The 27644-nt window shown below is 38.0% G+C and overlaps 1 protein-coding gene across 3 annotated transcripts in view; it reads left to right on the top strand.

Annotated features, from left to right (window-relative positions):
* The window catches only part of VPS45 (vacuolar protein sorting 45 homolog), a 70733-nt gene that overhangs the window by 27494 nt on the left and 15595 nt on the right, over positions 1 to 27644 (top strand). For 2 of the 3 annotated variants that reach the window (XR_005719338.1, XM_040230777.1), the window contains one exon: positions 12907 to 13038. Coding sequence is in view for 1 of the 3 variants with exons in the window: in XM_040230777.1 (XP_040086711.1) it covers positions 12907 to 13038 (132 nt within the window). In the remaining 2 variants the exon portion in view is untranslated. Of the gene's footprint in view, positions 1 to 4396; positions 4616 to 12906; positions 13039 to 27644 lie in introns of those variants that run through there. The other variant, XR_005719337.1, reaches the window with a different exon arrangement.

Genomic DNA, 27644 nt, shown 5'->3' with positions numbered 1-27644 from the left:
GTTGGTATAATTCTTCTATTATTTCAGCTAATTGTAATCTAAGGCCTTGGAAGAATAGTGTTTTATGAATGTAATAAATTTCCAAAAGGAGAAAAATGTTTTGAGGTGCATAAATAACTCTTGTATGATAAAAATGTATTTTTTCACTTTTTTTCTTAAAAAACAAAACAACTCTGTAGTCTGGTAACAGAACAGAAAAAAATTCTTTTTAAAAATCCATGGTTGAGAAGCAGAATATCTGGGGTTAAACTCAGACAGTATACTCATTTGGAATCAAAATTTAGAAATGTCAGCAAAGTGGTAAAAAGGAAAGCCAGCCCAATGCTATTCACCTGAGAGGCTTTTTGAAAAACAGTATAACTCTATTAAATAGCCTTCTAATTAACATGATAAAAGTAAAAATATTGATTTTCTTATGAATTTCATATAAGAATTATTGAACAAGAAACTGGCTAAAGGGACATAATAGATCACCAGAAGAGTGGGTGATTAGTTCATGACAGCAAACCTTTCTAATTTGGGAAATTCGTTTTCAAATAAATTTCAAAATGATGCTTTTCTAGCAAAATGCACAATTTATCAGTTGTCAGCATCTGTTAAAGCATTTGTCACTATTACCTAAATATATATTAATAATTCAATTGCTTCATCCTTTTTTATAACAAATATTTGAATGCTTTCTATATGTCAAGAACTGCTTAACATGCTGGGGAAGTAGAAGTGACAGGAAAGGCAAAGTACCTGCCTTAAATTACATGGAGGTGGCAGACAGTAAACTAGTAAACAGATAAAAACTATAATTTGAATGAGAAGTGCTATTCAGGAAATAAATAGGATAATAAGCTACAGAGGACTCTGTCAAGGTGGGGAGGGCTACTTCAGATGGAGAGAACCTCTCTAAAGAAGTGATATTGAAGATGAGTTTTGAATTACAAGAAAGAACTAATCACATAATGATGAGGAAGAAAAGCATCGTAAGCAGAGGATACATCAGAACAAAGTCCTTGAAGAAAGAAAACTTGGCAAGTTCATGGAACAGAAAAAAGTCCAATGCCGTTGGAGCATAGCAAGTAAAGAGGAAATAAGTTGAGAAGATAAGTAAGGCTGGATCACATGGGGTCTTGTAGGCCCTGGTAGAGGTTTTTTTTGTTTTTTGTTTTTATTTTTAAGTGGCATAGAAAGCCACTAAAGAGCTTTAAACATTCAAATGACATAAACTGAATCATGTATTAAAAGATCAGCTTGGGGGGAGAATGGATTGTTGAAGGTAAAATTAGAAGCAGAAAGACTACTGAGGAGTTGGCTGCAGTAGTCCAGGTAAGAAATGAAGATGCTTTGGATAAGGAGCCTGGGAGCGAAGGTAGAATCAATAGCCTTACTTAATGGGAGCAGAGTAATGGGACGAGGGTAAGAGAGAGGTCAAGAATAATTCTCAGGTTTCAGGAGAAAATCAAGAGTTTTATTGTTAAAGTGCAGATGTCTGTTGGATAGTTGGAAATGTTCAATGCTAAATTGGAAGTCGTCAACATTTTGGTGACTTAAAGCTATGTCACGTTTAAAAGTGATTAGATCACTCAGGGAGCGAGCATAGAAGGGGGAAGAAAGCATCCAGGACTAAGCACTGAATAGAGGATATGGAGTCAGCAATGGAGACGGGAGAAGAGACAGACAGACAGGAGGAAAACCAGAAAAGCTTGATGTCATAAAGATCAAGGAGTGAGTGGTTACCTAAAGACTAGTCTTCTGAGACATAAAAAGTTGAGGACAGTGAAGAATCCATCAGATTTGGCAATATGAAGGTCTTTGATGACTTTATTCCCCAGTTTCAGTGAGTTTGGAAGCCAAATTAGAGACGGTTTCAAGAAATAAGATAGAGATGACAGATAAATGTATGTAACACTTTTTAAGAAGTTTTACATGAAGGGGGTCAGAAATTCGGATCATAGTCAGAAGAGACTGTGGGCTTGGGGAAAAGAGAAATTCTAGAGCATACTTGTAATCTGATGAGAATTATCCCAAAGAAAGAGAAATAGGTAATGCAGACAAGAAAGGGGAAGAGTTGCAGAAGTGAAGTCTGAGGGAGCTAGAACAAGCAGAGATTTTGATGTGGGCAGAGGTGCTTCTTTCACTGCAGTAGCTTTGATGGTGAGAACATGGAAACCATCTTGTCTGATTACTTCTATTTTTTCAGTAAAATATGACATCAAGCTATTAGGTGAGATACAGGATAAAAAGAAAAAAACATTGTGAAATTTATTTTTAGGCTTGGAATCAAATTTACTAGGGAAATGTAAGTAAAACTTCTAAGCGGGGTTGAGTGCCCATTGGAGTTTTGTGTTGTTAGTTTAAAATACAGCCCATGAGCCTAGCTGCGTGGTTTTTCTCTAACAGCTTTTAGCTGCACTAGAATAAATGAAGAGAAGGCTGATAGCTGGGTTCAGCCAGGATTTGGGGAAATGAAAAAAAGGAAGGTATTGGATAGTGAAAAAAGTACTGTTGAGTGAATTGGAGGTATTGATGAGGTCAAGGAATTATTTCTTAGTAGAGATAGTAGCATAAGTGAGTTGAAAGTTGAGGGACTGGTTATTAGAGAAAGAAGTCTTGAATTCAAGATGGAGTGGGTAGCCGTTCCCTTCTCGAGGGGACAACCCAGGGATTGAACCCAGGTCTCCCACATTGCAGGCTGATTCTTTACCAGCTGAGCCACCAAGGAAGCCCTTTTGTATTGCAAACACTTGTAATGAAAAAGTTGATGTTACAATCCTGGGTGTTGGTGGCTGTAAGGGATGGAGGAACAAATCAGTATGGGTGAGGAGACTGGGATGTGAGATGATGTTAAAGTCACTGAAAATCTTGAAAGGAGCAGGAATGAAAAGGAGGACAGTTAAAGTCTTCAGGGAATAAAAGAGTGACCAGGAAAGGAGGTCAGGAGAAAACAGTGCAACTATGTCATGAGCTTCTGAGACAATGAAAATTGTGAAGAAGGCAGAAAATTGGTTATGAAGCTGTGGTAGGAGGCACAGAAGATACCTCTACCACCTCCTGGCCCTGTTTTTAACAGAAAGAAGACTGCAGAGGACTTGAAAAGACCTACTAAACAATATACTTCTTAAAATTTGCCATATAGATATACTCGCACAAGTACACAAAGACATGTACACAAGGATACTTACCAAAACATCATTTGTAATGGTGAGGGAAAAAAAAAAACAAACACCCAGAAACAAGATAAATATTTTTCAATGGAGAACTGGCTACCTCGATTATAGTTCATTACTGTGCATTCTTCTTAAGAAATGGCATAACTCTTCATGGCGTGATACCAAAAACTTTCTAAGATATATTAGATAGAAAATAAAGATGCTATATAATACCCCTTTTGTGTAAAACTGTATGTTAGCATAAATGTGATTCTGTACATAGGTGTATATAAATAAGTCTGTGCTTGACTATACATATATTTATATATTTATGCAGGCTTCCCTTGTGGCTCAGCTGGTAAAAAATCTGCCTGCAGTATGGGAGATCTGGGTTCGATCCCTGGGTTGGAAAGATCCCCTGGAGAACAGAAAGGCTACCCACTCCAGTATTCTGGCCTGGAGAATTCCATGGACTGTATAGTCCGTGGAATCGCAAAGAGTCGGACACGACTGAGTGACTTTCACTCGCTCACTCACATATATATATGCAAGCACATGTATGGTTATGTATACAGTAAATATATATGGGAGAATAAATAAGAAATTTTTAATAATGGTTACCTCTGGATATTAAGACAGTAGTTGTATACACATCTATCTTTCCCACTAGGTATTAAGTACTTAACCTTGCGATAAGAACTATGTTTTATTAATATTTGGGTTTTTCACAATATTTAACACAGTGTTTTACATATAGATGTTCAATAGATTTGTCAGATTTCTTATGTAGCCACCTGTAGTGGTTGACATGACAAGACTTACAGTTGGGAAATTTAAACTAAAGAATAAATTTGATTGATATTACCGGAAAATTTCAATGTTTGCAATTTGCCTGCACAGTATTTTGACTCTGTATTCACTTAGCCCCACCCTAAGCTCTAGTCACTGTCTTTACCTTAGATCATCACATTTAAAACAGTCATTGATTATAGTCATCTTTATGGTTAACTTAAGTCTCATCATGACAGAACTTTTTGGTTTGTTGTTACTGTAATAGTAGAAGATATCAAAGGAGATCTGGCAAGAACACAACTCTGCAAAACCAGGAACAATTGTAGAACTGTTTTAGCCCTTAGCTAAGTTAGTGGTTAACCTGTTTGGCAGTGTAGCTATATCCACAAGTTAGGTTTGATCTTTCTCCACAGATGGTACTTTCACATATCTCGTTGAGGCTAAATTTTTTTTTCTTGCTCCAGAATTGCTTTTTATCCTTGATAAAAACAAGCAACTGAAACGTGATGAAAAAATGAAGCTATCTGGTCATGCATTCCAAATTTAGTAGAATTCAAAAAGAAATTACTCGTTCACATTTGTACCAACTGAGTAGAATCTTGCTTTTGTTTCTATGGAAGCAGCAGTCCTTTCTCATTGGCCTTTTCTCCTACAATCAATGCTCATATGATCTTTAACCATCTGTAAGTACTAATTCAAAAATTTGAATTTTAGCCATAACAGCCCACAAAATAGGTAAAATATTGCTTCTTAAAAGTTTTAAGTTTTTCTACTTAATGATTAATGATTAAAGTAATGATTTTCAGAAATACTATATGTAAAAATGTTTTTATCTTCTAATAAAATTTGTTGTCATTTAGTCCAACTCTTTTGCATGCCCATGGACTCTAGCCTGCCAGGCTCCTCTGTCCTGGGATTTCCCAGGCAAGAATACTGGAGCGGGTTGCTTCTCCAGGGGAACTTCCCAACCCAGGGATCAAACCCACATCTCGTGCTTGGGAGGCAGATTCTTTACTACTGAGCTACCTGGGAATAGGATATGAATTGGTTGGGTTCTCAAGTTGTCCCTGTATATCTGTATACAGCGTGAACAGACTAATGTTTTCTAATGTTCACTATCTGCATTAATTAATGCTTTTGGTTGCTATGGTGAATTACAGAGCACAGGAAGATGTGTACAAAGAATTGAACTTGTGTATTCGACTTAACCTTTAACCATTATATAAAACTGTTTTACTGTTGGCCTCATCAGAACATCTACTTTTAAAATTCACCAGAGAAAGGAATTAAAAGATGTCAGAGATTTTTTATTTTTTTATTTTTTTCCACCGATGTTCCTCCTTAAGCCAGCCTAAGTAGGAAACACAGGAAAACATTTATTAATGTTTTCATAACCAAATGTGACATAATCATCTTTGTTAGGTACACAGCTGAGTCAAGCTCTATGAGCCTATCCCTGTGTAAGTATCCTTTCATAGATACAACCTAAACTCACAGTTACCACCCATGACATTTTCTTCCCTCTCCAGCAATATGAAAATTCTCTGGCACCCTGAAATTATTAGACTAAAAGATAGTATTCTCCGGCTGTGTTAGAAACCCACTTGAATTTATTCCTTCCCAGTTCTTGCCTTTCTTTTCCATAAGAGATGTACTTTAGAAGCAGGTGATCCGCAGAGGGCAGCTATGGAAAAGCAACATCATGTTCCAGGAAGAGCCTTGTTACTCTGCTCAGCTGCTTTTTAAACTGACTTATCAGACCAGGGGACTTTCCGGGTGGCTCATATGGTAAAGAATCTGTCTGCCAGTGCAGGTTACACAGGAGACTCAGGGTTGATCCCTGGGGCGAGAAGATCCCCTGGAGGAGGAAATAGAAGCCACTCCAGTATTCTCTCTTGCCTGGAAAATCCCATGAACAGAGGAGGCTGGTGGGCCACAGTCCACAGTGTCACAAAGAGTTGGACATGACTAAGCACGCACACACACATACCAGAGCAGGACCTCAGAACAAAAGCGTTCCCGTCTAGTCCCTCTCAGCAGTCCTGTGTGCCCCTCTAAGAGAGAAGCCTACTTCCCTTATTCTTAATGAAGTAATCTGTGTAAGTCATGAGTATTTATTGAAAATAAGCTGCAAGATGGGTCTCAGGCTGGATTCATCCCTTAATGTAAAGAGCAATGCTTATGGAATGTTACTGTAAAAAATACTCATTTTTCTGGCAAAAAATCATTTCAGTTTTGAAGATTTTATTATTTCTGAATACTGTAACTGCCTGTATTTTTTCTCCTCTTGTTTTCTAAATATGTAGGCTAGCCCTAGATAGTTAGACCTAGTGGTAGACCTACAGAGAACAAACTATTGGTAAAGTGTCTTCTTGTCTTCTTGATGGCACATTCTTACAACATTCAATTTTTTTTCCCCACAGAACTCATCCTTTAATGAATATTAAACCAGTTGAGACTACACTTGAGAAGCTATTACTATCTCAGATCACTGGTACCTCTAGAACCAATATATTGGGAAGAATTAAAAATATATATCTTAGAAATTTAGTGATTATTCATTACTCACTTTTACTATGGTAAAAGTTACAGGGACTCATATCAGTTTTTAAAGTTACCACCAATTGTAATTTATATGATCCCTTTCTCATGAAATAAACCCCTAAAGATCCTGACAAGACCGGAACTTGAGTCTTAGGTGTTCGTAGAAATCTTAGAAATATTAGAATTTCTAAGAGAAATACTTCTGTAGAAATATTAGTAAGAGTTGAAACAACACATATCAGATGTAAGAAAAGACAAGGACCTGTATTTTGCCTGAATATTCAGTCTCCGAATAATTGAGAGATCATCATACTTTGCAGAAAAATATATTAAGCAAATGACCTTTTCCGCAAGAAAAAGCTGACCAATAACTAGAAGCAAAGACGTGAAAAAACTGATAGTGTAGAAAATGTTAATCATTTGTAGACAGTGATGATGCTTTCCTATAAGGAAACTTCCTTATAGGAAGTTTATAAAATAATCTGGTATGTAGTCTGAAGCACCAGATTACTGTTGGATTAGTAACAGCCTTAAGGCTCATATCTGCTTCTCTGTACTACTAGAGGAGATCATACAACTTATATATTAGGGCCACTACGGATTCATTGTTTCTCATCTCACTTGGGCCTTCAGAGGTACTCAATCAGACTTCTGTATCCTTAGATACATAAAGAGAGAGGAGAACTCTCTCTCATTGTCTTATTCACCACATCAGTTTAGAATGTTTGCCATAATCTCCAAGTCACCTAACCCACACCAGTGTCTCTGCTTCACAGTGAAAAAAATTGCATGTGTCAAACATTAGCTCCCTCAGTGTCTGCTGCTGCTGCTAAGTTGCTTCAGTCGTGTCCGACTCTGTGTGACCCCATAGACGGCAGCCCACCAGGCTCCCCGCTCCCTGGGATTGTCCAGGGAAGGACACTGGAGTGGGTTGCCATTTCCTTCTCCAATGCATGAAAGTGAAAAGTGAAGTCAGTCCTGTCCGACTCAGCGACCCCATGGACTGCAGTGCACCAGGCTCCTCCGTCCATGGGATTTTCCAGGCAAGAGTACTGGAGTGGGGTGCCATTGCCTTCTCTGCCCTCAGTGTCTAGCCCCATGTTCATAGGATTAGTTAGATGTATCTACCTTTATTTCCTTCCTTCATTCTAAAGGAATTACATCCTTTTCCTTATGTAGAACTAACCTCTTTGCTATCACTAGTTTTAGGCTCCTACCATCACTTCTGAAGCCTTTCTCTGCACTCTCCTTTCTCTTTCTCTCCCTCTCCCTCCTTCCTCTGTATTTTCAGCTTGTCTTCCCCTGATTACTTTCCTACAGGCTCCACACTTACTCAGGTTTCTCCTGTTAAGTAATAAGTTTGAAGCCCTTGAGTCAGGGTTCTCTTCTAACCTATTTTCCCTTCAGTCAAGCTTCTTGGATAATTTTACTGCCTTCACTCCTCACTTCTTCAATCCATATACCCTGGCTTCTTGCTTCACTCTAATACACTGAAACATTTCTTGAAAAGTTGCATTGCAAGAATATACACAGTGGTCTCCTTCAGTCCTCACTTAACCATTCAGTGCTTCTTGAAACTCAACTCTTGGCCTCTCCCTCTGCTTCTCCTCCTACCTTTCTGACAGTCTTCTTCTCAGCTGCCTTTGCTAGCTACTCTTCTTGCTTTCCCTGTAAATCTTAAAGAATCCACTCCCAACTCTGTCCTTTGGTTCTCTTCTCATTCTTCTTCATCTCCCTAGGTAGAATTCATCTATTCCCATGGCTTCAGTTGCCGCTTGTGTTCAGGGAGATCACCAGGTCTCAATGTCCAGATGTCTGGTGGACAACTCCACTGGGATGTTCCACAGGTATCCAAAAGACAGCATCTTTTTGTCTTCCTTTAAGTCAGTCAGTCTTGCTTTCTTTGTTCTCAAACTTAAACTACTATAGCTAGTCACCAAAGCCAGATTCTTAAAGTTATCATGGATTCTTCTTTTATCCTCATCCCTCACATTTAATCATTGACCAAATACTGAAGAGCCTGCATGTTTTTGTATCTTCTATATCCAGTCTTTCCCCTCCACTTCTGGTATTTCTTAGTTCCAACTTTTATCATATCTTCCCACAAGTCTTAAGAGTAGCCTTTTGTTCCCCCAATTTTCCCACCAGCAGCCCCCAGTTCATTCTCACATAGCTGCCAAAATTATCATTCAAAAAGGCAGATCTGATCATGGTAGCCTGTTAGAGCCCTTTGGTGATACCCCATGACCTATGAGGTTTGAGATTCCCCCTCTCTCCCTCTCACTCTGTTGTTGTTTAGTGCCTAAGTCATGTCCGACTCTTTGCGACCCCATGGACTGCAGCAAGCCGGGCTCCAGTGACTTTCCAGGCTCCTCTCACTATCTCTCTAACTTATATGCTTCACACCAGCCATAAAGGAGAAATTAGGATGACTCTAAAGTTTTTGTCCTAAGCAAGTGAAAAGATAGATTGGCCATCAGCTAAGATGGGGAGAGCTATATGTGGAACAAGCTTGGAGGAGAAGATTAGGGATTTGAACATGCTGAATTCAGATACAAACTAAATAGCCAAGTAGAAATGTCAAATAGATACTTAAGTCTAGTGTTTCGGAGAGAGGTCTGGGCTAGAGATAGAGATTTGGGAGTCATCAGCAGATAAATGTATTTTAAATCACAGAACTGAGTGCAATCACCTAGGGAAGTGCAGTTCAATAGAACTTTCTACAGTGATGGAAATGTACTATATGTCCATGCTATCTAATAAGATAGGCTCCTGCTGCTGCTAAGTTGCTTCAGTCGTGTCCGACTCTGTGCGACCCCATAGACCGCAGCCCACCAGGCTCCCCCATCCCTGGGATTCTCCTGGCAAGAACACTGGAGTGGGTTGCCATTTCCTTCTCCAATGCATGAAAGTGAAAAGTGAAAGTGAAGTCGCTCAGTCGTGTCCTACTCTTAGTGACCCCATGGACTGCAGCCTACCAGGCTCCTCCATTCATGGGATTTTCCAGGCAGGAGTACTGGAGTGGGGTGCCAGTGCCTTCTCCGATAAGATAGGCTACTAGCTACATATGACTGTTGAGCACTAAAATAAGGCCAGTTACACTAAAGAACTGCATTTTTACTTTTATTTTAATTCATTTAAATTTAAATAGCCATATGTGGCTAGTGGCTACTATTAGCCAGATCCAGGGAGTAAGTGTAGATCAAGAAGAAAGAGGACCAGTGACTGGGTTCTGAACATTCTGCCATTAAGAGGTCAAGGAGATGAGATGAGACCATCATGAGACACTGAAAAATGTAAACCAATGAAGTAGGAAGAAAACCAAAACAATATGATGTCCTGGAAACCAAGTAAAGAAAGTATTTTGAGGAAGACCAAGTGATCAACTTAATTTAAAAGGACCAGAAGCCTCGATAATACACAGTACTCACAGGATATGGAAAGTAGGTACTTTCCTGAATTGCTGGTAGAATGACATCAGTGGAGCACCTTGGAGATAACTACCAAAATGTAAAATGTACAATATGTCCACACAGCTATATATAAAAGGCAGTTTATAAACTGTATATAAAATACATATTAAATATATATATATATGCATGTATCTTATAATAAAAATATGTAAATTTGTGAATACATGTATATACACAAATTTATACACATAGTATCTCTGAAAGGATATACATAAGAGATGAGTAAATGTTTGCCTCTAGAAAGAAACTGGGGTACAAGAAGACTGAGGTGAGAAGAAAGCTTTTTTTTTCTTTTTTTTTTTTTTTACAATATACCCTTTTTTATGTTATACCATATGCAAACATTTATCTAGTCAAGGCCAGATATTTTATTTTATTTTGGCCATGCCACACAGCTTGTGGGGTCTTAGTTCCCCTACCCAAAATAAATCAGGGCCATCTGCAGTAGAAGCACAAGAGTCCTAGCCACCAGACCACCAGGGAATTCACCAAAACAATATTTTTTAAAATTAAGAAAATGATTGTAGAATATATAGCACTATGTAACACTTAAAGCATTGTGGTGCTAAGTACGTTTTTTCCAGTGGGTAGATTTGAATGAAGCTTATTTTTGGCTTAAAAAGTAACATTTCAAAGGTATAATTTTAAGTCCCAAGTTCACATAGAAATGTCATAATTGACTCTGCTGAATCAATTGCAAAATAACTATCCCTTCATCACTGGGAGTCTTCATTGAGTATCTCTGAAGCTCAGAGATTATCTGAATATAGTTTTAATTTTTTTTCCTTTATTTTACTTTTGGCTGTGCTGACTCTTCCTTGCTGCCTAGGCTTTTTCTCTGCTTGCAGTGAGCAGCAGCTATTCTCTAGTTGCAGTGCTTAGCCTTCTCATTGCCGTGGCTTCTCTTATTTCAGAGCACAGGCTCTAGGTGCACAGGCTTCAGTAATTGCAGCATGTGGGCTCAGTAATTGTGGCTCCTGGGCTCTAGAGCACAAGCTCAGTAGTTGTGGTGCACAGACTTAGTTGCTCCACGACATGTGGGTTCTCCCTGGACCAGGGATCGAACCTGTGTCCACTGCATTGGCAGGAAGATTCCTATCCACTGCACCACTAGTCTCCAAATATTTTTTTGGTTTGTTTTGTTTTTTAATTGAAGTATAGTTGATTTACCATGTTGTGTTAATTACTGCTGTACAGCAAGTGATTCCATTATACACATATATACTTTCATTTTTATATCCTTTTCCACTATGGTTTATCACAGGATACGAATGTATTTCCTTGTGCTATACAATAGGACTTTGTTTATCCATTCTATATGTAATACATCTACTAACCCCAAATTCCCAGTCCATCCCTCCTGTATTTCCCTTTCCCCTTAGCAACTACAAGTCTATTCTCTATTACTGTGAGTCTGTTTCTATTTCATAAATAAGTTCATTTGTGTCATATTTTCTAACTTACTTCACTTAGAATGATAATCTCCAGGTCCATCCATGTTGCTGCAAATGGCTTTATTTCATTCATGTTTATGGTTGAGTAGCATTCCATTGTATTTATGTATCACATCTTCTTTATCCATTCATCTGTCAGTGAATATTTAGATTGTTCCCATGTTTTGCCTATTGTGAATAGTGCTGCTCTGAACATAGGGGTGCATGAATATTTTTGAGTTATAGTTTTGTCTGGATATATGCCCAGGAGTGGGGTTGTATCATATGGCAATGCTATTTTTAGTTTTTTTTGAGGAACCTCCCTACTGTTTTCCATAGTGGCTGCACCCAAACATTTTTAAATAGCCACAATTTCTGATTCTGTTTTCATGAAGTCCCATAAGAACAAATAGTCTCTTGGTTAGTGATTCCTTTAAGATGTTTTAGAGTAAGACAGAGAGACAAACAGAAAAGCCAGTGTAGGGTTGTTGGGGCTTTGGGGAGCTTTTTTTTCCCGTAATTTATATATACGCATGCACATCCTTTGACTAAAGATGTTTCTACTTAATTTTGTGCTGTAACCTCCAAAATAGATGCTTCTACTTGATGTAATTTTAAGTAATGTCCAGTAAGTGATTTAACAAAGTTACTTGCCTACTAAGATTAAGTAATTTTATCTTCTCTTGATGATATGAGAAAAGAGCAAACTGACAATTTTGGAAATAATGTGATCTCCCTCTTGTTAATATCTACAGAAGGGCCTAATAGGAGGACTACTCACTTTTGTTATGAAGCCGTTTTGATAACGATTGAAACAGTGAAACAGCACAGTATGACCTAAATGAGGCTAGTGACTGAAATGATGTGTCAGAATGTCCAATATCCAAACTATACCCATGAGTTCTTTGTTTCCAGGGTTTCTTTTTCTTGATTTGTCAAAGGATTGAGGAACAAAGATTTTAAGAAGAGGTGGGATTCTAGAATTAATTTATGTGTCCCATTCTTTTTTTGCACTAAAAATACTAAATGTTTCTAGTTCCTGTGTTATGGGGACATCCAAATATACCAGTACTTTCCAAAATACTTTGAGGTCCTTGGACAGAAGCCATTGTAATGACACTGTACTAAGTATTTGACAAAGGGCTTATATATGAACGGAGATGTGTAAGCATAAATTAGTTATATTGATATATCACAGTGAAGTACTCTTCAGCCTCTTGAATGTAAAAGAATATTTCTACATTTGGTTCTAGCAAACACTATTGTGCTATTCTGAAATCCACAGCACAGAAATTATAAGACATCCGCTCATAAACAGAAAGCAAATCACTATTCAGCATTTCCTGCTCTGTTTCCTGCCAATTTGAGATAATTAAAACTTTTTTTAAACCTTTTATTCTATTCTGCTTTAATTCTGCTTCCTTTACCAAAAAAGATTCAGAAATTAAAACTGTGTGTATAATAGTACAGCAAATCTTTGCCTTTTTTCCCCCTTACCCTATAAAACTTTCTTCATTATTGCAGACCTCAGGATATCATTGTGTTTATCATTGGAGGAGCCACCTACGAAGAGGCTCTAACAGTTTATAACCTGAACCGTACCACTCCTGGAGTGAGGATTGTCCTAGGAGGAACCACTGTGCATAACACGAAAAGGTAAGGGAGCACATTCAGTCCTGTCATTCTTTCCCCTTTCCCAGAGAGGAACACTTAAATTCCCTTTATGTAGGAAAAGTGATGTCAGTGCTGACCAAATTAAATACGAAAATGAGTAAAATAAAGATAGAACACAAAAAATAAGAAAATAAGTGCCTGGAGAGAGAGGTAAAAGAGCCATGGATTCTGAGTGGCTAAGAGAAACTAGTTTCATGGAGACGATAGTGTGTAAACTGAGCCTTGGATTTTAAAAAATGGACATAAGGCGAGAGAGCACATTCTAGGCAGATTTAACCACATGAACAAGTAACGGAAATCTATAGACGACATACATAGAAAATGAACAGCAAGTAGTCAACTAGCTGGAATGCTGTGATTGTGGAAGGCCTTGAGTTCCATGCTAAAGAATTTTTTCATGGTTTCTTATGTAGAAAATGAGGAATCATTGAAAGTTTTCAAGCAGTACAGTTACAAGGTCACAGTATTTTAGAAAGATTAATTTGGAAGCTAAAGGTAGGAAGGACAAAGGATGAGGAGGAAACTGGAGACCCATTGCATGATAGTTAAATTTAATGATTGGGAGCCCTCAGAGATCCATGGTGAGCCATGTATACATAGATAAACAGGAAGGCATTAGAGGTGTTTGTGTACTTTTTCGCTTTGTATTATTTGCCTCATTGCACTTTCTGTTTTATAACCTGCATTTTGTAGTCTATGGTTAAAACTTCTTATAGTTCTAAATATATAATCATTCATTAAACAAATATTAATGGAAAGATAAGATAGACTAGATTCAAATCTTTCCCTCTTACCGTTTTTGTGAATTTATGCAAATTAGTTAATCTCTTTGTCAATTTCCAGAGCTCACTGGCCATTTATGTATTTCTTTTCGTGAATTTCCAATTCATGTTCTTTGTCACCTACATAAAGGATAGTGACCATTTTTCTGTTATATATTTTGCAAAACATTTTTTCCTCTATTTGGTATTTTTGTTTTGTAGTATAAAACTTTTCTTTTTTTTAACTCTTATGTAGTCAGAGTTACCAGTGATTTTTGCCTTTGATGTCATGCTTACAAAGTTCTTTCCCAGTCAAGATTATGTAAATACTAACCTCTATTTTTTCCCATGACTTTTAGGGCTTGTATTTAAAGTTATAAATATATACTCTATCAAAGTTTTATTTTGGTGTAAACTGTGTAGTAGAGCTTACTTTTATAAAATTTGCAGAAATATTATATGTGCATACATATGTAATTACATACAGAAAAGTATACAAATGATAAGCAGACAACTCAATGAAATAACACAAAGTGAGTACATCCATGTAACCACCACATAGATCAAATAATAGAATGTTATCAGCACCTCTGGAACCCTTCCTTATGCCTCACATCCCCTTCTTTGCACAACTCCATGTAAAATAATAGCTCTTATGACTTCTGTTATTATAGTTTTACCTGTCGATGAAAGATATTTGTTGAATGAATAAAGAATGGTTAAAATTAATCAGTTCTACTTTTCTCACAAATAGATCCTTAGACAAATCTCTAATCCCCTTCAACTTACAAACTACATTTGTCCAGCATTTTTGTTCCACTTTTCTTTATAATCCCCAAATGTATCATTATTTTCAGTATTTATTTTCAGTATTTTTTCCACATATTTACCTATCCTTGCTCCTCATCCTGGTCCTTCTTTCTGATCCAATTTTCTTCTTACTAAAAACATCTTATAGTAGTTCTTTCAGGTCATGGTCAACTTGATGTTTTCATCTAAAAATATCTTAGTTTAGCCAAGTTTAGAATTTCAGGTTAATAGTTAGCTTTTTTTCCCAGCACTTAGAAATCAGAAGACAGTCCCAGAATACTGGGACTTCCCTGATGGTCCACTGGTTAAGACTCTGCACTTCCACTGCAGCGGGGTATGAGTCCTATCTCTGGGAAACTAAGATCCCACATGCTGTGTGGTGTGGCCAAAATGAAAAAATTTTTAAAAAGATGACCATGAAATACTATTTTCAGTTGTTGCTATTAGGAAGTCTACTCTCAACATCTATAGTTGTGTCTCATCTGGAGGCAGTATTTTCTTCTCTGGCTCTTTTTAAGCTTATCTTTTTGTCTTTGATGTTCTTGTTTCAGTATTATATATCTAAAGGTGAATTTATTTTTATTTATTTCAGTTGGTAAAATATATGTTTGGCATTTCATAATTTCTGGAAATTTTCCAGTCATTATTTCTTTAAATATTGCATTTTTTCTACTTTCTCTGTTCCCTCCTTCTGGAATTCCTGTTAGCTAAATGTTAGGCATTTATCTATCTTTTCATGTCTCTTAACCTCTTGTTTATATTATCTACCTGTTACCTCTCTGTGCTGTCTTCTGTGTAATTTTTTTCATATTAATACTTCAATTCAGTAATCCTCTCTTCAGCCATGCCTAATCTGTGTTTAAGCCTATAAATTCTATTTGCTTCTTTTTCCAATTTGCCTGATTTTTTGTTAATTTCTTCTTTTCTCATGTTTTCAAATCCTTTTCAAATTTTTCTTTAGCCACATTAATTCTATTATCTGAAGTCCTTGGAGATCTAACTCTGCTATTGTGCCTGCCAATATTAACTCATGATGACTCATATCTGCATGTGTTTTGTAATTTTGGGTTATGAGTTATCTTAGAGAAGACTCATGGGACTCATGAGGGGCCTAAGTTGAAGATATATCCCTTCTGCATAGTTTGTCTTTCATTTAGGCCAGGTACCCAAAGAGTCTTATCAGTTCACAACTTTTTCATTGTTAACTTCTGTCCTGAAGAGTTCCTGAACCATGCAAAACCTATACCTGTTTAAGTTTCCTTGTGATCTTCCTGTGCAGATTTTTGTTTTTCTATTCCTTCTTTTCAGTGAGGGCCTCTCAATTACTCAAGAGTCTTAATTCTAATTCCCTTTCTTACTGAGTCCTAAACCCTGGATCCTGATCCTTTGTGGCTGTTAAAATACAGTGTCCTTGTTTATAAACATTGCCATATACTTATTGGGTAGTCACAAGCATTGGTTTATATTTGCCAACCTAAGTTTTGGTTCCCTTTTTGTGATGACTTAAAGAGTTTCCCTTAATTTCTTAAGAGGTTTAGCTATTCAATTAAAAGTATGTTTGTCATTTTTTTATCCAGCATTTCTATATGCTTTATTTAATTCCACCTTATCTAGTTGGCCTTCATTTCAGAAATGGAAGTATAAGTGCGGTTGTGATCTTGGAAAAGTTTAAATTGGTAGTAACGTTACATGAAGTATACTCTAATTTGAAAACTATTAGGTGATATTTGGAAGCTTAGCGGTGCATTCTAAAATGTCAAACTGAGTATTTTGTACCTAATTCAGTAGTCTGTGGGGTACCATTGAATATTTTTGAGCACTGAGTGACACAAAATATCACGACTATTTTATTCAGTTTTCTCCCATTGTTCCTTCTGGTGGTGGTGACCCCATGGACTGTAGCCCACCAGACTCCTTTATCCATAGAATTTCCCAGGCAAGAATACTGGAGTGGGTTGCCATTTCCTCCTCCAGGGGATCTTCCTGACCCAGGGGTCAAACCTTGATCTCCTGCTTGGCAGGTGAATTCTGTACCACTGAACCACCTGGGAAGCCTATTGTTCCTGCTACTGCTAATAAAAATAATAATCGTAGTAGATATTTATTGAACATCTACTATGTGTTAGGCACTTTACTAAGTACTTTACATATATTAAGTCATTTAATCCTCAATAAGGTATATACTATTATTTTCAGCACTCTGTATACGGAAACTGAGGCAGAAAGATTAAATAACTTGCCCAAATAAACATGGTTACAAAGAGAGCCAGTTCTCAGAGCCAGAGTCCACACTTTTGATCATTCTTCATTTCCTTCATAAATATTACTCGACAGCCTGACAATGTATTATTTTCTAAATAATATTTAATAATTTGGGGTTTAAAATGTTTTACTAGATACATATAGGATTTTATTTTCTTAATCTAAATGAGTTCCCTCATGTTTGTATATATAATTATCTGCTTTTAAATAGGCTTTACTAACAGAATCTAAAAAGGCTAATTAACTCTTAAGTGATTTTTCTGAGAGTTAATATTTCCCATTGAGTGTTTGAAGCCTCATGACCCATACCTAAGAACTATAGCATCTTCTCTTTAACTTGAAATATTAGACCTTTAAAACTAATTACCTGTATCTCAATTTAAAAAGGGGGCTTCCCTAATAGCTCGGTGGTAAAGATTCTGCCTGCAATGTGGGAGACCTGGGTTCGATCCTTGGGTTGGAAAGATCCCCTAGAGAAGGAAAAGGCTACCCACTCCCTGGCCTAGAGAATTCCATGGACAGCCCATGTGGTTGAAAAGAGTCAGACATGGCTGAGCAGCTTTCACTTTCACTTTCAATTTAAAAAATAGTTTGGATTTAGAGGGAAAGATAGATTAGCAAAGATTTTTACACATTTCTTTGTAATTAAGTCATATTATATATAAACAAAAATGCATATGTTTTCAGGTATGTTTGGCTAGTTAATTATACTGTGAATAAAACTATATTTTATTAAAAATGGGAGGGAGACCCTAAATATCTAGGTTTTTCCTTAAATTAGTGTCCCAGGTCCTGAGAAAATAATGTTTAATGTAAAAGTAAGAGAGTAAGGCAGAAAAATAAAAGAAAGTAAAGCAGCTTTGTGAAAGCTATAGACTAGATTCTTCCAACTAGCCAGCTCAGTATTTCTTTGTCTGACCTAATAATATGTTAAGCAGTATACCAAATTACATTTGAGCAGATATCCTTAGCAATAGAAGGTTCAATAAAATCTTGGACAGGATTGTTCACTGGCCCCTGATCAATGAAACTTTTAGAAAGAGGGAGTTGCTGTGGTAATTACCAACCTGGAAAAAAATTAATATTTGCAAAATGTTCCAAAAACTGGGTTTTATAATTTACTTTCATAAATACATAGCCTCTAGCAATAAGTAACTAGTGAAATTTTTCATTATCAGTAAGAAGATAGTGAAATTTGTATTTCAGAGACCAGTTATTGTAAAGGCTTAAGTAATTGAAAGCAACAGTTTCAGCTTTTAGAGGAAAGGCTCATTTTTCATGATGATTGTGGACTACCTTGGGTATTACTAGACTATTAAGTAATTAAGAGTTCACAACTCTTAATACATATTGAAATCCCAGACTCTCAGTAAATGGGAAGGTTAATATTTTTTAAAACTCAATTTATACCTCAATACAGTAGGGCTGTGAGGAGCAATAATATATAGGGGGAGAAAGTTTGAATGATTTGTTTCCGTGAATTGTTAGGGTTTAATTTTTGTGGGCGTCTGTACAATTTCCTATGTAATACATGGATTATTTCTTAAGAAAAAGTCCAAAGGAATAACTGATAAAGACACAGCTCTCCCTCACAAAGTATTATTTTGAGAGATTATGGCGACCAGGAAACAGTATACTTTTAGATGTGTCGTGATGAGTGCCCTCATTTTATACTTAAAATTATGTAAAATATGGTATGCCCCACGAAGATCTGGATTGGTAAGCATTGCAATAAACAAAAATCATACCTTGAGAATTCCCTGGCAGTGTGGGGGTTAGGACTCAGTGCTTTCACTGCCATGGCCCAGGTTCAAGCCTTGGTTGGGGAACTTAAGATCCTGCAAGCCGTGAGAGGTGTGACTGGGAAAAAAAAAAAAGAAAAATCATATCTTGTAGCTTGGAGTGTTATAGGCTGATATAGAATGTTATCCTTCTCGAGTGGGAAATGCCTGTTGCAGGGTATTTCTGGGATACAGGTCACAAGATTTTCCTGGTGTATTAAGTAAAATCTGATTTATTTTACGGTCAGCTCCCAGCACTACCACTTACTAGTTTATGATTTGGAGCAAGATATTAATGTAATAGGTAGATGGGTCAAAATTGGTCTCTTGCATCCTGGAAAATCATCTGTACCTCTCATGTAGCAACTTTAATAGTCTTTATCCTGAGATACCTTCTATTTCTAAAATACATTGACATTACCTTTACTTTTGTTTTGAAACAAAATCTTAATGTTAAGCAAAAATAAAAAGCAATTTTTCTTTCCCTCTCTGAAGTACTTCCAGAACTCAGTGTAACTTTGGTGAAAGAATAGGGACCATGTATAAGTAAGACAAGTTTTAAGTCAGAAGTTACCTGAAGATATATGTCCCTTAGATTTTATAAGGAAATATATATTAGTTGAATCTGAAATTCAATTTCCTTTTCAGGGTTCTGGTTTAAGCTGCTCTCTCTTAAGTAGTAATACCTTAATTCTTTAAAGCAGTTCTTTTATGACATTTTTTCAAACACTGGTCACAATGAAGCAGAGTTCTACAGGCCTTTTGTAGTTATATGATTTATTTCTATAGGACCTGTTCTGATTAGGTGTAATTGTAATTATCTTTGTTTAGATTTAAACACTATTTAAAATAGATGGTGTGTGTTTGCTGCTAAGACACCAAGGAACTTTGCAGAAGCTAATAATCTCCTTAGCAACATTCTTAATAAAACTGCCTTGCAAATGAAGGGAGGTAGTCGATACTTTCTTCTCTCTATAGCCATCGAAGTTTAATATGAATTTTGTATTGCTTTCCCTTCTCCTCAATACATAATGAAATACAAAGAAATAAAAGATAGTAACCAATCACAGGGACTTCTTTAAGGGCATAATTTTAATGCCTTTTTGGGATCCAGGTAAATGGCTTCAACAGTACCCTGGATGCGTGCAAGTGCCTGCCCTAAGCAGTAAGTCTTTTCTGCCCCTGGGGTCCATGAAGGTTTGCAGTGTGTAGACTTTAAGCTCCTGCCTCAGGGTTTGCTCTTCCTGTGGAAGTACTCCCCCCCTGCCTTACTCCCTCCCTCTTCATTTATCTCATTAGTCATACTGGCCTAATAGATGCTCAGTTTGGGGGGGAATAATTCAAATTTCAACTTCCGGCATTATATATGACGTGAGTTGTTCTATATCACCACAGATATTTCCACCAAAGTCTGCGTGAAACAGTGAGAAGTCATTTTGGCCTAGTTATAAGTTCTAGAATAGATAAACATTTATTGAACAAATGAGGACAGCTGTATTTACTGAATATTGGGATGCCTCTGTGAAGAAAAGCAAAGATCCTAATCCTTATGAAGCTTTCATTTTAATGCAGAGACACAAATAAATAATAACTTAATAAATAAGTATTCTTTATAATAAATCAGAAGATGATAAATTCAGTGGGGGAAGAAAGTAGAGCAAAGTGAAGGGAAATCTGTAGTGTGTGGAGGCATTAGGGACAAGCCATACTACTCAGTGTATCAGGAAAGGCCTCATGAAGAAGAGGTCTGAGCAGAGACTTGGAGGAAATGAGGGAATGAGCCAAACAGATATGAGGGAGAGCATCTCAAGACAGCAGGGCTGTGGTCCTAAGGCAGGATCTTGCAGTGTATTCAAGGAAACTGGGGTCTGGGGTGCAGTCAGAGAGGCGCTGGGGGCCAGATCATGGAGGGCCTTGGAGAATATTTTGAGGGCTGGTTTTTGCTGTGAGTCAGAGAGCATCGTAGGACATTGGGGTTTCGTTTTCTAACAGGTTTATGGAGATAAAATTCATATACTGTACATTTCACCCCCTTTAAAGTATACAATTCGGTGGTTTTTGGTGTATTCAGAGACATGTGCAAATACCACCACAGTCAATTTTAGAACATTTTCATCACCTCCAAAAGAATCGTCCAGCCCTAAGCAACCACTAAGCTACTTTCTGTCTCTATTGATTTCCCTGTTGTGGACATTTCATCTAAATGGAAGCATGTAACATATAATTGTTTGTGAGTGGCTTCTTTTACTTAGTATAATGTTTTCAAGGTTCATCTATGTTATAGCTGTCTTTACTTTTGACAGATGAATAGTATTTCATTGTATACCTCACTGACAGAATGTGGTCCACTGGAGAAGGGAATGGCAAACCACTTCAGTATTCTTGCCTTGAAAACCCCATGAACAGTATGAAAAGACAAAATGATAGGATACTGAAAGAGGAACTCCCCAGGTCGGTAGGTGCCCAATATGCTACTGGAGATCAGTGGAGAAATAACTCTAGAAAGAATGAAGGGATGGAGCCAAAGCAAAAACAATACCCAGTTGTGGATGTGATTGGTGATAGAAGCAAGGTCCAATGCTGTAAAGAGCAATATTGCATAGGAACCTGGAATGTCAGGTCCATGAATCAAGGCAAATTGGAAGTGGCCAAACAGGAGATGGCAAGAGTGAACATCAACTTTCTAGGAATCAGCGAACTAAAATGGACTGGAATGGGTGAATTTAACTCAGATGACCATTATATCTACTACTGCGGGCAGGAATCCCTTAGAAGAAATGGAGTAGCCATCATAGTCAACAAAAAAGTCCGAAATCCAATACTTGGATGCAATCTCAAAAACGACAGAATGATCTCTGTTAGTTTCCAAGGCAAATCATTCAATATCGCGGTAATCCAAGTCTATGCCCCAGCCAGTAACGCTGAAGAAGCTGAAGTTGAATGGTTCTATGAAGACCTACAAGACCTTTTAGAACTAACACCCAAAAAAGATATCCTTTTCATTATAGAGGACTGGAATGCAAAAGTAGGAAGTCAAGAAACATCTGGAGTAACAGGCAAATTTTGCCTTGGAATACGGAATGAAGCAGGGCAAAGACTAATAGAGTTTTGCCAAGAAAATAGACTGGTCATAGCAAACACCCTCTTCCAACAACACAAGAGAAGACTCTACACATGGACATCACCAGATGGTCCACACCAAAATCAGATTGATTATATTCTTTGCAGCCAAAGATGGAGAAGCTCTATACAGTCAACAAAAATAAGACCAGGAGCTGACTGTGCCTCAGATCATGAACTCCTTATGGCCAAATTCAGACTTAAATTGAAGAAGGTAGGGAAAACCACTGGACCATTCAGGTATGACCTAAATCAAATCCCTTATGATTATGCAGTGGAAGTGAGAAATAGATTTAAGGGACTAGATCTGATAGATAGAGTGCCTGATGAATTATGGACAGAGGTTCTTGACATTGTACAGGAGACAGGGATCAAGACCATCCTCATGGAAAAGAAGTGCAAAAAAGCAAAATGGCTGTCTGAGGAGGCCTTACAAATAGCTGTGAAAAGAGAAGTGAAAAGCAGAGGAGAAAAGGAAAGATACAAGCATCTGAATGCAGAGTTCCAAAGAATAGCAAGAAGAGATAAGAAAGCCTTCCTCAGCGATCAGTGCAAAGAAATAGAGGCAAACAACAGAATGGGACAGACTAGAGATCTCTTCAAGAAAATTAGAGATACCAAGGGAACATTTCATGCAAAGATGGGCTCGATAAAGGACAGAAATGGTATGGACCTAACAGAAGCAGAAGATAATAAGAAGAGGTGGCAAGAATACACAGAAGAACTGTACAAAAAAGATCTTCACGACCCAGATAATCATGATGATGTGATCACTCATCTAGAGCCAGACATCCTGGAATGTGAAGTCAAGCGGGCCTTAGAAAGCATCACTACGAACAAAGCTAGTGGAGGTGATGGCATTCCAGTTGACCTATTTCAAATCCTGAAAGATGATGCTGTGAAAGTGCTGCACTCAATATGCCAACAAATTTGGAAAACTCAGCAGTGGCCACAGGACTGGAAAAGGTCAGTTTTCATTCCAATCCCAAAGAAAGGCAATGCCAAACAATGCTCAAACTACCGCACAGTTGCACTCATCTTACATGCTAGTAAAGTAATGGTCAAAATACTCCAAGCCAGGCTTCAGCAATATGTGAACCGTGAACTTCCTGATGTTCAAGCTGGTTTTAGAAAAGGCAGAGGAACCAGAGATCAAATTGCCAACATCTGCTGGATCATGGAAAAAGCAAGAGAGTTCCAAAAAAACATCTATTTCTGCTTTACTGATTATGCCAAAGCCTTTGACTGTGTGGATCACAATAAACTGTGGAAAATTCTGAAAGAGATGGGAATACCAGACCACCTGACCTGCCTCTTGAGAAACCTATATGCAGGTCAGGAAGCAACAGTTAGAAATAGACATTGAACAACAGACTGGTTCCAAATAGGAAAAGGAGTCTGTCAAGGCTGTATATTGGCACCCTGCTATTTAACTTCTATGCAGAGTACATCATGAGAAACGCTGGGCTGGAAGAAGCACAAGCTGGAATCAAGATTGCCTGGAGAAATATCAATAACCTCAGATAAGCAGATGACCCCACCCTTATGGCAGAAAGTGAAGAGGAACTAAAGAGCCTCTTGATAAAAGTGAAAGAGGAGAGTGAAAAAGTTGGCTTAAAGCTCAAAAAATGAAGATCATGGCATCTGGTGCCATCACTTCATGGGAAATAGATGGGGAAACAGTGGAAACAGTGTCAGACTTTATTTTTTTGGGCTCCAAAATCACTGCAGATGGTGACTGCAGCTATGAAATTAAAAGACTCTTTCTCCTTGGAAGAAAAGTTATGACCAACCTAGATAGCATATTCAAAAGCAGAGACATTACTTAGCCAACAAAGGTCCGTCTAGTCAAGGTTATGGTTTTTCCAGTGGTCATGTATGGATGTGAGAGTTGGACTGTGAAGAAGGCTGAGCACCAAAGAATTGATGCTTTTGAACTGTGGTATTGGAGAAGACTTTTGAGAGTCCCTTGGACTGCAGGGAGATCCAACCAGTCCATTCTAAAGGAGATCAGCCCTGGGATTTCTTTGGAAGAAATGACGCTAAAGCTGAAACTCCAGTACTTTGGCCACCTCATGCAAAGAGTTGACTCATTGGAAAAGACTGTGATGCTGGGAGGGATTAGGGGCAGGAGAAGAAGGGGACAACCCAGGATGAGATGGCTGGATGGCATCACTGACTCGATGGGCGTGAGTCTGAGTGAACTCCGGGAGTTGGTGATGGACAGAGAGGTCTGGCATGACTGAGCGACTGAACTGAACTGAACTGAACTGAACAGTTCACCCCCTTTAAAGTATACAATTCAGTGGTTTTTAGTGTATTCAGAGACATGTGCAAATACCACCACAGTCAATTTTAGAACATTTTCATCGCCTCAAAAAGAATCGTCCAGCCTTAAGCAACCACTAAGCTACTTTCTGTCTCTATCAATTTCCCTGTTGTGGACATTTCATCTAAATGAAAGCATATAACATATAATTGTTTGTGAGTGGCTTCTTTTACTTAGTATAATGTTTTCAAGGTTCATCTGTGTTTTAGCTGTCTTTACTTTTGACAGATGAATAGTATTTCATTGTGTGAAATAAAATACCATATTTTGTTTACCTGTTTGTCAGTGGTGGACATTTGAGTTGATCCACCTTTTGGCTGTTATGAATAAGGCTGCTTATAAACATTTCTGTACAAGTTTTTGTGTGTATTGTAAAGTTTTGAGCAGAATCATGACATCTGACATATTTTAGCAGAATCACCGTGGTGATCAAAGCTAAAATGAATTAAGAGAACTATTATTTATCTTAAAATGTTCAGAATGAACAAAGGTTATTATAAAGATGCAGGTTTCCTAGACATGTATAAATGAACTATGCATGCTAAGTGTGTGTGTGTGTGTGTGTGTGTGTGTGTGCACTCTCAGTCATGTCCAACTCTTGGTGACTCTATGGACTGTAGCCTGCCAGGCTGCTCTGTCTATGGAATTTTCCAGACAAGAATACTGAAGTGGGTTGCCATTTCCTACTCCAGGGGATATTCCTCACCCAGGGATTGAACCCACATCTCTTATGTCTCCTGGATGTGTGCCACCTGGGAAGTAAACTAAATGAACTATATAAATGAACTATGAAAGGGAAAGTGTCACTGCAACTCCATGGACTATAGCTCGCCAGGCTCCTCTGTCCATGGAATTTTCTAGGCAAAAATACTAGGCAAGTGGGTAGCCATTCCCTTCTCCAGGGGATTTTCCTGGCCCAGGGATCAAACCTGTGGGTCTGCTGCACTGCAGGCAGATTCTTTACTGTTCTTAGCCACCAGGGAAGCCTGTACATGAACTATACCCATTATGTATTCACCTACATTAGACTGGGGGCTTCCCTGGTGGCTTAGTAAAGAATCTGCCTGCAATGCAGGAGTCCACCTGCAATGTAGGAGACCTGGGTTCAGTCCCTGGGTCAGGAAGATCCCCTGGAGAAGGAAATAGCAAGCTACTCCAATATTCTTGCCTGGGAAATCCCATGGACAGAGGAGCCTGGAGAGTTACAGTCCATGGGGTCACAAAGAATCAGACACAACTAAGCGACTAAACCACCACCACAATAGGCTGTCATTATTCTAGTTGTGTTTCCAAAGCATGTGATCTTACCTTGCAAATAAATAAGCATCTTGATATGGGTTTTGAGCTGGCTTGCCTGATAACTTCACAAGTCAATCAGTGTTAAGGAGTTCTGGATCCTTGCTGGAAGCAGTTGTCATGCTAGGTTAGCTGTGTAAGCCGAGAGGTCAAGAACCAGATCAGAACAGATAGAATTATTCTCCCAATAGATGAAATCCCTCTGTCTTCTCAGAGTACAGGGTAAAAGTGAAGGCGAAAAGGGAGGTGAGGTGACTGTATTAGTCATAGTGCTGTCAGCATTACCAGAGCCCCTGAACTGTGTGTGAAGAGAGCGCGTCAGTCTTCTGCATTGCTGTCCGTCAGTTCAGTACTTTCTTTAGACTTTTAACAAGGGAGAAATGTAACGCTAGATCAACTGTCCTCTTACTGCCAGATTCCCTTTCAAACCAATAATAATTATTACACATAGTAGGTTCTCTATAACTCTACTGGATCCAATTAAACCCTCATTAACTATAAGCCTGCACAATAATTGTTTCATTTTTTAGTTATTTTTATTTCTAACTAGCAAAGACAGATGTAGAAAAATAGGCTTCCCCTGCCCCAAGTAATTCATGCTCATTGTTATACAAAAATTAAGTATAAAAGTCAAAGTCATTCATACTATTACACTACTCAGAGCTAACCACTCTTAACATTTTGGTATATTTTCTCCTAATGTATTTTTATTTATCTTATTTTTGGTTGAGCTGGGTCTTCATTGCTGTACACAGGCTACCTGTAGTTGCGAAGAGCGGGGGCTACCCTTCGTTATGTCTCTTGGGCTTCTCATCTGTGGCTTCTCTTGTTGCGGTGCACGGCTTCTAGCATGCAGGCTTCAGAAGCTGTGGCCCATGGACTCAGTAGTTGTAACCTGCGGGCCCTGCTAGCTCAGTAGTTCTGGCACGTGGACTTAGTTGCCCCGCGGCATGTGGGGTCCTCTTGGGCCAGGGATTGAACCCAAGTCCCCTGCATTGGCAGGTGGATTCCTAACCTCTAGACCACCAGGGAAGCCCCTCCTGATGTTTTTTCCTTTAGTTGAAAGTTTTTGAGTTTTAGAATCACCTTACATTCATTGTCTTTAAAGTTTTGACTTGTTTTGCTTATTTTTAAGTGTACTTTTAATTATGCCATATTATCTAAATTATTTTAAGTGATCTTAATAGCTCTACAGTTTCTATTTTAAGGGTGTATCTCTGTTTAACTATTACTATTCAACATTTAGATTGTTTATAGTTTTTTGCTTGATATAAATATTGCAGTAAGCATCATGTATATCAATAAATCCTTGTCCTACCTCTGAATATTTTCTCAAGATAAATGTATAGTGAGGCAGTCTCAAATATTGCTAGTAGAAATGTAAATCCATAACTTTTCTGGAAAGCAACATGAGGCTTCCCTGGTGGCTCACTTGGTAAAGAATCCACTTGCACTGCAGGTAACGCAGCTTCGATCCTTGGGGCGGGAAGATCCCCTGGAGTAGGAAATGGCACCCCACTCCAGTATTTTTGCCTGGGAAATCCCATGGACAGAGGAGCCTGGTGGGCTTCAGTCCATGGGATCACAAAAGAGATGGACAGGACTGAGCAACTAAACAACAACAACATTCAAAGGCATGGGGTTGACTTCATGGTTCTTGTTCTTGAGGTTTTTTTCGCTTCTTGATATTTGTTTGTTTCTTGATTTTTAAGAAGCCCTGACTCAGGTGTTAGAAATGTTCTATATCTTGATGGAAGAAATGGTTACATGACTAGATATATTTTTCAGAATCATCAAATGATATCCTTAAAATTGGTACATTTATTGCCTATGAATTATATCTCAATTAAAAATTAAAATTTTGAAAAACAGCACTGCAGTACCAAACTGACACTTTTTCCTTGATATAGTCAGAAGGATAAAAAGATTGGTAAAGAATCCACTTGCACTGCAAGAAACGCAGCTTCGATCCTTGGGACGGAAAGATCCCCTGGAGTAGGAAATGGCAACCCACTCCAGTATTTTTGCCTGGGAAATCCCATGGACAGAGGAGCCTGGTGGGCTGCAGTCCATGGCTGCAGAAGTAATTTTCTTTTCAGTGCTATTTAGTGACATGCCCGGGAACCACCAGATATAAAGCTGGTGTTATGAGCACATGATGTGAGAAACACTGACCTATAGCAACTCCTAAGAGGCAATTATGATAACATTAAGAAGTTAAAATTTATT

This window comes from Oryx dammah, unplaced genomic scaffold (genome assembly GCF_014754425.2).
Source record: "Oryx dammah isolate SB20612 unplaced genomic scaffold, SCBI_Odam_1.1 HiC_scaffold_28, whole genome shotgun sequence".
Classification (NCBI taxonomy): domain Eukaryota; kingdom Metazoa; phylum Chordata; class Mammalia; order Artiodactyla; family Bovidae; genus Oryx; species Oryx dammah.
Note: the sequence above shows the minus strand (reverse complement) of the source record. Positions and strands in the feature narration are given on the sequence as shown.